We start from the raw sequence: 15,924 nt of genomic DNA, 5'->3' as shown, positions 1-15,924 counted from the left end.
TCTTTAAAAAGCAAAATATATAGTTACTGTCTTTAAAATTTTCAAGCTGAGCAGTAATGTTGCTTATTAAAAGGTCACATTCTTGGGAAAGTATTTTGCATAAAGAAAAAAACACCTCTTCATTTCCTCCCTGAGTACATACATTCGTTTCTACATGAAGAAGAAAAGAGGAGAGAGAAAAGAAAAAAAGATAAACACAGGGAATTGAGTTCAAGATAATGTCAAGATAATTCAAGGAAATTGTATTGTAGTTATGGAATGATTTGCACTGAAGTGTAGGAATGGATGTGATCAAATCCAAATTTAAGCATTAAATATCAACTGTCTGGAAATCTAACAAAACTACTTAGAGACATTGTTAAGACATGAGGCTTAAAAGTTTAAATAATTAAGTACAAAATACTCTTCAAGAAAAAAATTTTGTTGCTTTTCTATGCCAAAGGATTAATAAAATAAAATTTTTAAAAGTATTAGAATTGCCTCTTCCAATTTGACTAGCTTTAAAATTGGAATAAGTGCCAAGGAACTAACAATCATTTCTGATCCACTATGAGAGCTGCCCACACATGAATTAAGAGACCTAATCCAGCTGCTCTGACTCCTAAGTAATCCCACTTATTCAGAACTAAAGCCAGATCTAGAGAAAATAGGATTTGGCACTTAGTCTTTCTTTCTCTTTTTGTGCCTTTTTATATATTCAGTTTGAAATATTTTATTTGTGAATAAATACTATACTTTCAAGTTTCTTGTTAAAGTTTTATGAAACTGAGATAAGCCTTTTAAATTCCCAAATGGATGTAACTAATTGTTCATAATGCATCTGTATTATTTATGAAAATGAATGTATTTGATAAAAAAAGCACAGCCCAGTTCAAATCTGAAACACCAGAAATACCTCAGTGCACTGTTAATGACTCTAAAATCAACATTACAGAAGTTCTCCAAGCAACCAGTCCTCATCCAGTGACCCAGGGCCCAGCGGGAGCAGCCACTGGAGACAGCAAGTGGGATATGACGGGTATTGGTGATTTTTAAAAGCTTTTATTTAAATCTTGCAAGAACTTCTATGCATCTTTGCTTTCTTAAGCAAAATTTGTATGGGTCTTCTAGATGTATTTTTTTTCAAACACTGTTAGTATCTTTTAAGATGTACAGGTTTACTGATTTTTTTATGTAAGATGCATGCAACTGCAATTTTAAGGTCATCCTAATTTATCTCTTTAGGATCGTATTTTTAAATTCAGGTAAATGAGAACTGGTTCTTAAATGTATTTTCCCTGTAAAATGCCATAAATCAGCTAGTAATTCAGAACTAGAATAAAATAATACTTCCTCCTCCTTCCTCAGGAGGAAGGCGTTTGACTAAATAAAAAAATCTTTATGGTCTTCAAAGGTTTTGTTTTCTGCTATGTTGTTGGGTTTTTTTTGTGATACCCATTCCTTAGCATATGTCCTCAAAAAAGTAGGAATTTCAGAGGTTTTTTCTTTCTAAAAGGATGTGCATAGATGGTCTGTTTGCATCCCTATTAATCCCTTGGTACTGAAATTTCAGAAGTTAGCTGTCTGTATATAAAAGACCACCCCAATATAACTCATCTCATAAGAATATTATGTGAGACATCTGTTCTAAACTAGTTTAAATTTATGACTTTGTTGTGTATATACAGCTACTGAAAACACTCCTATTATAAAATATTGAGCTATGGCAGTATCTAAAATAGAGTAATATAAAAGCATTCCAGACTTGCCAAGTGGCTTTCAGAAGCTACTTTTTGGAGAAAAAAATGTGAATATTGAAAGCATCAGCTTCGCTCCTAGAAGCTTATTAATGCTTTGGCATGATTGATTGTGGATAAGATATTCCATGTAGCAGATATATTTGCAGTATCTTGTAGACTCTTCAAGGAATTTCACATAACTCAGTGAAATCTCTGGCAGCTGAATAGATGGTAATAATTCAAATAAAACCGTAGCTCTTTTTTTTTTTTTCTTTTTGACAGTCAGCTCATCAAAATGCATCTTGTGCCATTTTTTTTCCAGCACAGTTATTTCTAATAACAATCCAGGTTTTATTCTGTTGCTTTGTAAAATGTTTAAACTTTTGCGGTGTAATATAAAACAGTGGATCTGGTACTAACTTAAATATTCTCAGTGTGAAACCCTGCAAAACTACCATTACTTTCTGTGGGGCTTGGATCACAAGGAGTTTAAGCATATATTACCATTACCATTACTGCAAAAGCTTTTGGGTTTATAGCCCCAAGAATACATTTCTTCTTAAAGTTCAGTGTCTTCTTGGCATGTTCACACTTCAGATACAGCATTGTGCTTTTGAAAAAATGGCATATAAATATTTCTGTGCACTGTTTGGAAATGTTTGGGAATTATGATTATTATTAAAAGTCACAAAAATACTTGCTTTTAAGAGTAAAAAGTGGTGTAGTTCATCATGTAGCTAATCTTACAGGATAAAAACCTTAACAGCTTAATTTTCTGCTTACATTAAAAGATGCCAGTCCCCTTTACTCCATGAACATCACCAAGGTTCAGGCTCACTGGAGTGTGAAGGAGGCAGAGAACGAGAGGAAACTTTGGAAGGAACTAGACATTCTGGTAATAAAACCCACTGTATTTTTCAAGTACATGTTCTTTGCAATGCAGTGCCTGTTGAAATACAGCCACCTCCCCTTGTGGAGGTTTGACTCACACAAAATGTGTGATGTGGCAGTAAAACTTACAACATTCTGCAAAGATACTTGTGTCTGATTGCATAGTGTGCAGGTTTGAAAGCTGATGCTGAGTGGTGTGCCTTTCTCCATTATTTTTGGCAGAAGCCAAGTGGCATGCACCATCAACCAAAGTCCTGAGCTCCTACAAAGAGCGAGCTTTACAGAAGGAAGGCAGTGGCAAGGAGTCGCCAAACAAGCTTTCACATGTAAGTCTTTTCCTTGGATGTCATTCAGAACTCTAAAAACAAATAAACCCCAGAATAGTAACAACAAAAAACTACTCTGGATTACAGAAATAAATCTTAAAAATACATTTTAGTAATTTATAAAGACCACTGTGTGTTTTGGGAGGCAGACATTATGCTCATATGGGTTGAATCTAATTCGCTTAATCTTTGTTTACAAAATCAGAATTCCAAGAGACCTTGGATCTGGGGCATTGAGTAAATATAACTAGTATGGTCTCTACTCAACTGTGAATTTATAGCTTCATTTATACTGTCTTGGTTAGGATGTGGAGTATTTAATTATCCTTTAAAAGAAAATAAAATTATATTTACCATACTGCTTTCATCTTATGTGAAATACCCATGGAGTGTAATTATCAATAAGCACTATAAAAATGTAACTTGTGTGCTGGGAATGCTGAACAGATTTTCTAGTCTACCTCGTTTAGTAGCTTGTCTTCAGTAATGGCAAATCCTCAACAACCTAGTGATGGAAAATACATAATGTTTGTTACCTGGAAAATCTGCTATATGTAGTAGGAGTCTGTATACTGTAAACTTGGATTTTATGTGTGAGCAACAGCATCTCCTAGTAGCTGCTAGGGGAAGGATCTAATGAAAAAGTTAGTCACCCTTCCCATTTATATCCTACCTAAAAGAAGTTCATTTGCCCTAGTAGAAGTCCATCTGGCTTTATTCTGGCTACTGTCACAGACATAAGTTAATCCAACTCTCTATAAAATTTATTTTAAAAGGTAAATAACAAAACCCCTGGACTTTATTGGCTCAAAAGTCTGATGTAATTATTCCACTTCAATAGCCATGCTTAGTTTAGGGCCTTATGACTTGAGTTACTTTCATCTGGTACACATACATCACAATTGGCTTCAATTTAACTAGCCACACATCCAATTGGATTTGATCCAATGAGCTGCATATTTCAGCCACACTGAGAAAAAGTCAACAATAATTCAGTCTTTGGTGATTTTCAGATTTGCAATAGAGCTTGTTTAAACAAATAATTACTAAGGCTTCTAGCTTTAACAAATGCTTATTTTAACTGTTCAGAAATGCAATTTTATGGATGTTAAGCAGGTCCTATAATCAGAGAACTCAATTCTGATTTTAAGATTTGTGATAGAAGATGGAACTAGAGCCTTTTTATTTGCAGTGACATCAACCTTTAATGTGTCTAGCCAGCTGTGCAATTCATTTCACAGAAACTGGTGGTATAATTGGCTCTTTTCATACTTTGCAGTTATATGATAGCATACTGTAAAAAAAATAATAAAATGGTCTTTGAATAGCACAAATGCCGTCATTTATATGAAAATAGATCTCTTACTATTTAATTTGAGGGGGATGTCTTTTGGTTTGTTTTCTTGTTGTTAAGATTGGGGACAAAAGCTGTTCCAGCCACTCCAGCAGCAACACCTTATCCAGCAATACATCCAGCAACAGCGATGAGAAGCACTTTGGCTCTGGAGACCTGATGGATCCCGAGCTGCTGGGATTGACGTACATAAAGGGAGCTTCCACGGACAGCGGCATCGACACGGCGCCCTGCATGCCGGCGCCGCTGCTGGCCCCGCTGCACCTGGCCGGCAGCAGGTCTGCAGTGCACTGCCACACGGAGCCCTGGCCGGAGCCTTCGGAGCCGCCCGGGCCCGACGAGGAGCCGGCCAAGATCTACGCGGTCCATGGCTACGCCTCCGCGATCTCCGCCAGCCACGCGGCTGAGGGCAGCATGGGGGACCTGAGCGAGATCTCCTCCCATTCCAGGTGTGCTTTTTATTACAAAACAGGGGTTATGGATTAGGGGTTAACATGCAGGTAGCGCTTCTGCGTTGGTTTGATTCTGTTTGCCCTTCTTTGAAACTGAACTTAAAAGATTTTGATGTTTTTGGTGTATTCAAGTGCCTGTATGAGCAGTTTTCAAGCGATTTTTGGTGAGTCTGCCTGGACAGCATAGCCAGACCTCCCAGATCTGATGGAGGCCTTATACGTGACCCTTGCAAATTGCAAGGATTTTTAAAATTGGGAAGCATCCTTGAGTAAAATGGACATTTGCACTTGAATTTATTTCACATACTTGTGCTTTGCTGAGGGAAATCAGAAAAATTTGGACAATTTTTACATACAAAGAAACTGCATTGCATACCATCCCCCCAGATTTACATTATTCTGATGTATGCTTTACAGTTTTGCTTGTTGAATGGCATTTATGATTGATTTTCAGCTATTCTTTTTAATACCAATGAAACATGTGCATGGTACATCTGTTGTAAAGCTTGTTGAAAGTACCCTTTTATAGCTGGTTGCCTTTATCTTCCAGTTCCCATTTCATGATTACTTTGAAATTGAAGCTTTGGTCTATGTGTTAAGGTTTTTACTCTATAAAAGATAGAAGGAAATTGTTTGTTCTTCTTTCCCTCTGATTTTCCTGTTTTCAGTGTCAATCAGTACAGGAAAATAACCAAATGATATCTTGTGTACTGATTTACTTATATGCTTGACATGAGTGAATTTGTCTTCTCTGGTTATTCTGAAGAAATTTATTCTTCAAGGAAGTGTTTATTTAGTTTATTTGAAATAGGTTTTAGAGTCTTCACTAAAAGTATGTCTTAGTACCTACTGGTGCTATTACTCATAATAAAAGAGGTTGTTAAAATTATCCAGAGGATTGTCTTGTTGAACAGAAATTTACTTCTGTTAAATTTGCTGGTAATTTAATATTAGTGTGTGTGATTGAAGGGCACAGCCTAATCTTGCATCAACTGGCAAAATTATTGTGAAATGGAAAAGCACATAGATTTTATGATTAGGGAGATATTTAAGTAATTCCCTATGTAGTTCTTTATGTAAATGTGTGTGTACACATTTACTTAAAATTGCACACACAAATTGAATATATATATATTGAATTGAGGCTTTTAGTTTCGATTCACATCAGTTTGCATTGGCAGTTGAGCAGGCTGAATTCCATGCATTGTTTGTTCTAGAAACTCATCACAATTCTGTTCTCAAAGAGCTTTAATGTGTACACAGTTGGTGTGTAGAAAATTACTGTGCCAATTTTGCTTCATTGATTTTAACCTTCAGAAAAACTTAACTGTGGGAATTATTGCCGCATACCAGGCAAAGCGTTTCTGATTTGTTGTTGCATAGCACATTTAATTTTTCCCTTTGTGTGTTTGGTTCACTTTTCCAGTGGGTCACATCATTCAGGAAGCCCATCAACACACTGCTCTAAAAAGAGTGGCTCCCTAGATACCTCCAAAGTTTATATAGTGTCACAGAATAGCAGCCAACAGATGTCTGGGTCAATTTCAAAACCTTACCACAGACAAGGAGCAGTGAGTAAATATGTCATTGGATGGAAAAAATCGGAAGGAAGTCCTACACCTGAAGAATCTGAAGTTTCAGAATGTCATGAGTAAGCACTCTGTTTTACTTCATTGAGGGAAGAAGGGTAATGAAAATCAATTTTAAAATAGGATGGGGAAAAAATTGCAAATTCTGTTTTGCCTTTAAATGCTCAGGTTTCTTTTTCTGTACCTTTATGTATCTAATGCTGCTTAACAGTGGAATAGTCCATGAGAAATGTGTTGTTCTTAGGAAGAAGAAAAAGTCTTGAACTCAAAGGAAAACATACAGTACCTCAAATATAGAGATAATACTTTCACAATGGTGCATCCATAATAAATAATGTTTGAATCTGCTGGTTAAAGCTGACCTTGAAATTCCTGCTGGCTTCAAAAATATTCTTCATGGATAATGTCTGTGATTCCTTTTTTTTGGTGCTGTTTCTCAATAAACCATAGCCAGTCACTGTCTATCTCAATAAACTGACAAGATGACATGCAGTAATGTATGTAACATTTGCAAACGATGTAATGTAACATTTTCAAATGTTTAATTGGGATTATTTTATGTTTAATAGGAATGGATTATTTTTATCTGATACCTAATTTTGCATATGTGTGCATTACTTTATGGCAAAAGTAATATTTAAAAATATATGCTAGAACATATATGCTATGAAATATGAATCTGAAGTTAAGCTCTTACATTCATATTTCTTAAAGGAGAAGATATTCTGGTTATATGTGTTCCTTTGTGTTAACAGAGGAATGATTTTGTTTCTCTCCCACTAATTAATGTTCTAATTACATAAATTGTTTTGTCATAGTAGTATTTAAATTATAGTGGGCTAGCTTCAGGGTTTTCCCACAAATATTTGTATTTTGAAATCAATGAACTACTGAAACAATGTCTTCTTATTTTGAATGGCAGCCTTAAAATAAAATTGCATCATGAATTGGGGTATTTAGGCTAAAAATTGAAAAATTATCTTCAAGAGAAAGTTCTGTTCAAGAACTATTAATTGAATATGACAACACTTCCTATATCAAAAATATTTTCAGATTTTTCCATGGCATACAGAATTGCCTTACCTCTTTCTTTCTAGGAAAGCTCTCTATATCACAGAGAGGAAATATCTCTCTGAGGATAATTATGTTGAAATAAAATAGCATCTCTAATTAGCAGTGATGATGAATATCAGGTCAATTGCTGAATGTTGTGCCACTGTAGGTTATAATTCAGTGAGAATTACACCTTACTGTAGCAAAGCTCATTTTCTCTCTGCTGAAGACAGTCACTGATGAGGCTGCACTTGGCAGAGAGCAATGGCTTCCAGTGTGTGCTCTCTGTGAGTTGCAATATCCAGTTCCTTCCATTACATTCAGCCTGTTAAAGCCCTGTCTCTCCTTTCTCACTGGAAGGAGCTGAAGGCTAATAATTCAGTTTGACAGTCTTTTGTTGACTGTAACTAGATTTTTATGTGCTGATAGTTAAAGAAGACACCTGTTTAATTTATCTAAATAGCTTTATGAAATTGCTGATAATAAAATATACTTACACTGGCCAATTGATTGCCAATACACTTCAAACATTGCTGTGATGACCATAGTAATTTTGCCAGGTTGTGAAGCTGGATGCAATATTGTACTATAAAATATCAGTTTGTTTGTTTGCTATGGAAGTAAAAGTTAAAGTATTTTGCAATGAACCTTTGGAAATGTTGAAAAAAATAGAACTTTTGTATTGATAGAGAAGTGTGGTGTGTAAAAAAGAGAGAGGCAAGCTAGGCGAAACAAGGATTATGCTTTTTGAAATTGTTCTTTAGAATTCCTAAACTCCATTTCTCAGTGGTTAAAGAATTTCATTTTGTACCCACAAACAGTTTCATAAAGGTTAAGAGATCAAAAAATTTTCTAAACAGTGTACTGTGTCAGGAGATATTCTAACAATTTTCACTTTGTGGAAAATTATTACAGTCTTTCAAATCCAATTTCTTGCTAAAAACATCCATTTTCTCAACAGAGTGTATGATGATATTGATGCTGTGTCTGCATCGAGTCCACTCCAAACTTCTGTCAGGAATGCTATTGTTGAAAGCCAGCAAGTCTTGTCCAAAGAAGATTTTCTGAAGTTGATGCTGCCAGACAGCCTCTCTATGGAGGAAGGGAGGAGAAAGGTTGGCTACTTCCTTTGGCTCCATGTGTTTCAGTCTTTCAGTAACCTTAGAAATGGTTTTCTGGTATTCCCAAAATTGCTATACAGAGTACAATATTGTTTTCTACAAGCTAAGTTTATTCTGTGGAGATGACCATAAATCCCAAAATATCATTTCCCACGAGGATGAGAAATGTTTGTTTGATGATTATTTATAAAATCCAGTGTTTGTTTAAGTATGTCTTTGCTTAGCTTGACCAGTGTAGGTTGAGCAACTTCATTATAATTTGAAAGGTTAAAAGTGACATTTTCATGGAAGGGGACCTAAATTTGTACATTTTGCGTGATACTAAAACATGTGAATAAAAGTAGCCCACTTTCCTCTGCCCTGTTATAGTACCAACAATTTGCTAGAAATCCAAATCAGTTTCATGTGGGTATCAGTGGCAGCTGCTCTGAAGGCATAATTGTCAGTGCTACTGGAGAGCCTAAATCTAATCCTTATAGTATGAAGACAGTTGGTAATGCTTAATAGTTTCACAGTAAGTGGATAGTGATCTTAAAATTTGCTGCTCCCCAAAATAAATGGTTCTAAATGCTGTGCTTAATGTGGAATAAAGAACAAAGCAATTAAATTACTTGAGATAATTGTCACACTTCCATATTAAGTCAATGCTCTCTTAACCCACTGTGTTTATACAATATGCTAAATAGCATAATCATCATGTCTGAACAAAAGTAACATATGGGAATCTTGTAAGTGCAGAGTTGAATTTAAAATTCAGATCATATATATTTTATAATATGGGGTATGTTATGTTGCATTATACATGCTTTTGTGGGTCATATCCTAGAGGTTTTTATGATTTATGGTTGATACAATAATTGGAGGGGTTTTGTGAAGATTCCAAGAGCTGCCAGTGTTTCTGGCTGCCTAAATAAGAATCAACTAAGAGAGAGGAGGTGTGGCTGAGATAAATTACTGCTGTCCCTTCCTCTCTAAGGCACCTAAACAAAAGTTAAGTAAGTGAGACCCACAAAGAGCCCCAGCCACAGGAGTTGGCAGTGTACAGTCTGTGGCTATGCCTTCATAGAGGATGATAATCTTGATATTGGTGAGCCAGTTACCTTTGACAGTGAAGTCAGAAATGAATATATGAGATTCTATGGTATATTCAGTGTTTGTTTCCTCTTAAGTACTTGTTCTGCATAGGAAACATGGAACACACAATTAATCACAAAGGAAGCATGTAATTGTGTGCAGGACAAACCAGTAGAATAATCAAAGCATTAACTGTGCTTTGTAGATGTGTTTGCAGTGCAGAGAAATTACTTACAAAGTGTACAAAGTGGAATGATCCAGCTTTACAATACACTAACATCTTGTTTTACTGTAGATATTTGGGTTGTGGTCTAAGTAACTTTTTTAAATGCATAAGCAGTTTTCACTGAACCCTGTTACCCTCTTTTCTAAGCCTGTTATGTGATACCCAGAGAGATGCAGTGCTTCAAGTAATTTTTATCATCCAATGAATAATGTGGCAGCATATATCAGTTGAGAATGCTTAACAGTAAGGCATAGTCATTTCAAATTAAAATCAAACAGTTCTGTGTATAGTCTTGCATACATGTTGCCAGAGTTGGTAACCTTATATACATTTCTGTAAAACATTGCTGTCATAAGGCTATGAAGTTTTCATTTAACATTTTGTGATTACTAAAACAGCACAGTATCTGATGAATTCATGGTGATATATTCCAAAATATTGAGAGGAAGTCTGAATATCCAATTCAGTAACTCCTCTGAGGCCCCAGTAGATCTGATATGGCAGAAGAAATCTCTGATCTTCTGTATTAGTTCAAGAATTCCAGAGTGCCTGTCCAGAAAAACACTCCCGAGAGCTGGTGATGGGGATATGATTGTATGAATCACTTCAACCATGCTCTTATTTTTATCTTTAGTTTCCATGTTATGGAAACCTTTCCCCCCGGAGGACGCTGTACCGCACGCTCTCTGATGAAAGCATATGTAGCAATCGAAGGGGATCTTCCTACGCCAGCTCTCGGAGCTCCATGATAGACCAGGCCTTGCCAAATGACATCTTGTTCAGCACTACCCCACCATACCACAGCACTCTGCCTCCCAGAATGAGCCTGACTCCTGGAATGGGAAATCTGAGAAGTAAGTCATTGTCACTGTCATTGCTGAGTTTGGAATATTTGTAGTATGCTCAAACAAATCACCAGGTATTATGTGAGATTTTACTTTTAAGGTGAAATTAAGAAATGTCACTGCTCTAGTTAACCTAGTAAAAAAATATTTGGTCAGCGATACATGCTCATCTTGCCATTATTTCATATTTATCATGTTTGGAGACAATAGTCACTTTACTTCCCAAAGAATTCTCATGAGACCACTGATATGCAAAGAACTGTGTCTGAAGATATTTCTAGTTATCCTTTTATTTTCCAGTGGTGACCTAATTAAGCCAAGTTGGCCTGTTTTTTGTTGTTTTGGTTTTTTTTTAATTTTATGTGCATTTGAATTATTGAAATATTCACAAATATATTTGTAACAATAGCTAAATGGAACAGCTTTTGTTTAGATGATCCTTTTAGTAACTTCTTAAAAGGAAATGTGCAATAAATGTTTACTTTGACTTCTATTTCCAAACTGAATTTGCTAGTACTTTTTTAAACATACTAGTAAAAGCTTTACAAATGACATTTCATTTCTAATGGCAGCAGAAGAGTAGTCTGAGGTGCTAAGTTAAAGCTATTTTATGAATGCGGTTTTTTACTTGTGAAGCTTTTGTACGTGAGACATTTATTAATGCTTAGCTTGCAATAATTCCAGGATGAACTATGAAGTTTGTAGTAATTAAAAAAAAAATCAAATGAAAAGCCCAAATCAGCACAGAAAGATATGTATATTTAGGTTAAATATCTATATTTGTTTACTTAATAAGAGTGAATTGTTTTTTCAAAAATGCTGAATATATATGCTTTTCAGTTAGTTTAGGCTGACATATAGTGGACACCTGGAGTTGACATGCAATCTGAAAAAAACCCCCTCTTTTCTTTAGCTACTCTAATTTTGCATCACAGCTGACTGCAATTTAAAAAATGGACTCTGAAGTCCGTAGTTAAGAAGTTTTGGGTGAATTTCTTGAAAGCATTAAGGACATTTTAGGCCCCTGTCCAGGGAGAATGTGGCCAGATGATTTAAAAGAAGTAGCAATAAAAAGGGCTCTGTCATTCATCATGTCCTTCAGAAACTAGCAGTCATCTCCTAACTTTGAGAAATAAGCTTTATATACAAAACACTTTTCTAGTTAGGGTGGCCTCAGCCATGAGACCAAGTTTTGGTCACTAACCACTGGTTAATTGTAAATTGGTATCTCAGACAGTTGCTAAATTCCTGCCTCAGGTGAGAATGCATGCTTGGTGTGCCTTTTGCCATTCTAAAAATATTCTTCTATCAGAGTGAAACTCTTTACTATAAATTTAATCTGAGACGATCCTTTTCCTTCATGGATAGCAAATGGAGATCCATTTTCTTTAGCAGGATATTAATTCAGTGGATTTTTGTGGTCTGTGAAGGAGCTGTATAGTACACAGGCATCCTGCTTGTATTTTCTTTTTTTGTTTTCCTCTATGTTAGGCCTTGTTTTTTAGAGCCATTTCTTGTGCATGTAAACGTGCAATGAGGTCAAAGCTTCAGCTTGCTTTTCTTCAGGAGATTGGCACAAGGCAATTAACTGTGTACAGCCAAGCTTTATGCTGCTCCTCCAGCAGTGATATTTTAGTGGGTTTTGTATTAGTTCTGTCTTAGACATCTAATATTTCATTCTTGCTGCTTCTTAGATACAGAAAGTTATATATACACATACATGTAACTGGAAAAAAAAAAACCATTAAATCAGTACCCTGTCAGTCAAAAACTGATCCAAGGCAATTCATGCTGTTTTCATATGCAACCTCTATTTTTCTGGTTCTGTGTTTTAAAAGTGCTTATCAATGCCACCTATATAGGATCTTTTGTGGTGGTGTTTGTTTCAAGGATGATTTAATTGGTTATCTGTAATTACTCTGAAAAAAACCACATCATGGCTTGCCCACCTATGTTTCAAAAATAAGTTTAGTCAGTATCTCCATATGAGAAACTAATTTGGCTCTTTTTAGGAAGGCTGTATGTAGTCAGTGCCTAGTAGGCATTTACATTCTACAGCAGTGATGTGAGAGGTTTCTTTTTCATTTATAATTTTAACATAAGGTTATGGTTTCAGATATCAGGATTCATATCCTGTCATGATAATGTCTTTTGTGTATGATCTCAAAGCATTTTAATTTTACTGATATTTAATGTTTATAGATATCAGTGGAAATAGCATGGTTTTGGCTGAAATCAATTTTAGAAAGGTATATTCTTGCACATTAGCCACATGGAATACTGTGGCAGCACCAAATCTCATGAGACCCCTCTAGCAAGGCAAAGAGCGTGATTAATAGGTGGTAAGCAAGGCAGCACCAAAACCAAAGAGTAATAGGTGACCCTGAAGGCTTTCAGTTTACTGGGAAATCAGAATTATGAGACAGAATTACCACACAAATAAAGAAACAGAAACTTCATCTGTGTGTGATATTGACTGTAAGAAAATGATGGGAAAAGTGAAGCTATAGGGCTTTTTAATTATTGTTTTATCACTGGGGAAGCGACATGAAAAAACAAATTGCTTTCAGTAAAGCCTGAATTGAAAGGTCTGACAGTCCAGTGCTGTTGATTGCAAACAGTACACAAATGTAGAAATATTCACTTAATTCTATCTTATTTTTAAATGAAACCAGAAAGGAGAATTTGTGTAGGTAAGAACTCTGTAATTTTACCTTGGGGACATTAAGGATTCCCTGACTAAGACAGTGCTGTTCCTGCTGAGTGATTCTAACATGCAGTTGCAGGTACAAATCTATGCCCTTCTTGCAAATTCATGGCAGGTGAATGAGCAGGGAAAGAATTAAAACAATGAGAACCACTGATACTGAACTGGTGTAATAAGTGAAGTGGGGAACCCAGGGAAACACATGGAGACAATCTGATTTACACATCAGGCACCATGGTCCACTCTATCATGAAGCACAAAAAGAGGGGAAAAAAATTGCCCTAAGTGATGAAGAGCAGGATATTCCTGTGCTGTGAGGAAAGGAGCGAGGTGCAGAACTGTTGCAGTGAAGACGGTCATAAGAAAGGGAATATTTTACAGTGATATACTGACAAATTCTGAAAGTTCTCAGATTATACATGGCATAGGGAAAAAGATGCCAGAAGTGCAGGAACTATCTCTGCAACTATGTTCATAGATGAAAGTCTTCAAACTGCCTTACTGCCCATGTTAACTTCAATCCAAAACTAAACTTGTTGATAAGAAGCAGTATTAAAGTGAAAGAGCATCACTGTATATTGGTGATGTGCAGTGGCAGGAGTTTGGAAATCAGTTTGTCAGCAATCAGATAAAGGCTGTTGATTAATTCACACAACTGAAGGAGAGCATGTTTGGTGTTACCTGTTCTCACACAGTGAATGGTTCACCTTACTACAACATGAGGCTGTCTTCAGTAAGAGAAGGGAAGGCAAAAGCGGTTATCAGGAGCACATGTGCCTGAGAGCCTTTGAGCAGGCTGGCATCCTTGAAGCAAGGCAACTCTGGGCAAAACTAAAGAAGGGAAGGGTTCAGCAGACAGATTTTGTTGCTTAATAGGACTATAGAGATATAATTACTGATTGCAGGAAAGAAAAACAGACATCCCACAGAGTGTGAGATTTACATTTGTGTGAGATTTGATATATTTCTTTACCCGCAGCTTCTTTGGAGAGAATTTACTTGTTAAATGACATGTCTAGTTTGAAGCAAGGAGTACTTAGTAGATGATAGTTTTTTCATTATCTACAGTCTCTGCATAAAAGTAGCAGTTCCAACTGAAGCAGGATAATTGCCTTGGAAGTAATATAGGTTAAGTCAGGTGAATCCTTCTTCTTTATGCATAACTAGTTATTTTTTGTATATAGATGTATGTGGGACCAATAACCACCAATTTCAGGAGCTGTGTTGGAAACTGAACTGACCACAAAATTTTAAAAACATTTCTTGATAGTGCTTTATACTTTTATGCATCAGTAATAAAAATCAATAGAATTCCTAAGTGTAGGAAGTGACACAACTGGAAAGACTGGAAACTACAAGATTAATAATTTTATGCCAAAAGGAGTACAACAAATAAAATAATCTTTGAAACTGAAGATAACACTGAAAATGTTTCCTCAAAGGAAATTGTGTTGCTTCAAAAGTCAGTCTTGTACACAGTAAAGTAGTGGCCTACTAGATTAGGCATGTCCTTCTGGATGTACAGAGGTGGGAATGCTTAAGCATCACTTGCCACCTTTGCACAAATCAAAAAGTGAAAGAGGCAACAGCTGCTCATGTGGCAGTCCTACACAGACAGAGTAAGGCAACAGCCAGGTAAAGAGGAGCAGAGAAGAAATGCAAATACAGGAGGCCACAAATAATTTATCTCACCCAGAGCACTCCTAGAATGCAAACAATATTCTCTGAAATTCAAAGGCACCAAGGCCTATGCTATTAGAGCTCACGTTTGGCATTTTTATTCTTTTCCTTCTTACCCCTCTTTTTGCTCCCCCATTGCAGAAGAACACAATTTATGTCTTGAAAATGAATTATTCTGTAGTGGTATACTTATGCCTGTTCAGTTATTCCACTTAGACTTTCAGCCATCAGCATGAGCACTTGCATTTTCAGAGCTATCAATATTCAAATCTCTACCCTGGCAGGCTTTCTGCAGTTGAGTGGCTCTGTCAGGGCTTATGCAGGACTGAATAGGATCCACCCTAAGGTGAACTGAGGTTCTCACAGAAACAGTGCATAATGAAGGATGACTACTGGTGAATATATCACTCCTACACTTTAATTTGGAGAGCTGGCAGCATCGCGCTGGGAGCAGGCTTCCTCCTGACAGGTTTCACAATCAGCCTCTCAGGCTGATCACACAAAAGCAAGGGCTGTCCCTTAGGGCCTGCCTGCTGGTCTAGAACCAAAAGCTGGCTTGCCAGTCTTTCAAATAAGGTATTCTGTCTATTTTCCACAACAGGGATGTATGAAACATTTGTACTTGCACAAATAAGGTTCTCACCATTCCCAAGTCATATACGGAATCTCAGAGCCTGCTCTGACTTTCAGCTTTCAATGTATTTGCACAAAGGCAGCCTTAGGTAAGGCTTTATGTATGTTTATACAGAACTGAAAATAAAATCTTAGTACAGATATATGAGTAGAATATATGTCTATATTATATTTTCCATTTCATGTAACATCCACTTTTACATACTGAGAGTAGATATTGAGAAGGACATTTCTACAGAGTTTTGTCAAGCCATT

At 36.2% G+C, this 15,924-nt stretch overlaps 1 protein-coding gene across 5 annotated transcripts in view; it reads left to right on the top strand.

Annotated features, from left to right (window-relative positions):
- SIPA1L2 (signal induced proliferation associated 1 like 2) overlaps positions 1-15,924 on the top strand; it is a 129,293-nt gene that overhangs the window by 101,631 nt on the left and 11,738 nt on the right. For all 5 annotated transcript variants that reach the window (XM_058020056.1, XM_058020059.1, XM_058020058.1 and 2 more), the window contains exons 12-18: positions 935-1,018; positions 2,510-2,613; positions 2,832-2,935; positions 4,350-4,738; positions 6,168-6,392; positions 8,345-8,498; positions 10,439-10,658. In XM_058020056.1, the coding sequence (XP_057876039.1) occupies positions 935-1,018; positions 2,510-2,613; positions 2,832-2,935; positions 4,350-4,738; positions 6,168-6,392; positions 8,345-8,498; positions 10,439-10,658 (1,280 nt within the window). The remainder of the gene's footprint in view (positions 1-934; positions 1,019-2,509; positions 2,614-2,831; positions 2,936-4,349; positions 4,739-6,167; positions 6,393-8,344; positions 8,499-10,438; positions 10,659-15,924) is intronic.

The sequence above is a fragment of the Melospiza georgiana genome, chromosome 3 (genome assembly GCF_028018845.1).
Source record: "Melospiza georgiana isolate bMelGeo1 chromosome 3, bMelGeo1.pri, whole genome shotgun sequence".
NCBI classification, from domain to species: Eukaryota; Metazoa; Chordata; class Aves; order Passeriformes; family Passerellidae; genus Melospiza; species Melospiza georgiana.
The sequence above is the reverse complement of the archived record's forward strand: the minus strand, read 5'-3'. Positions and strand labels throughout refer to the sequence as shown.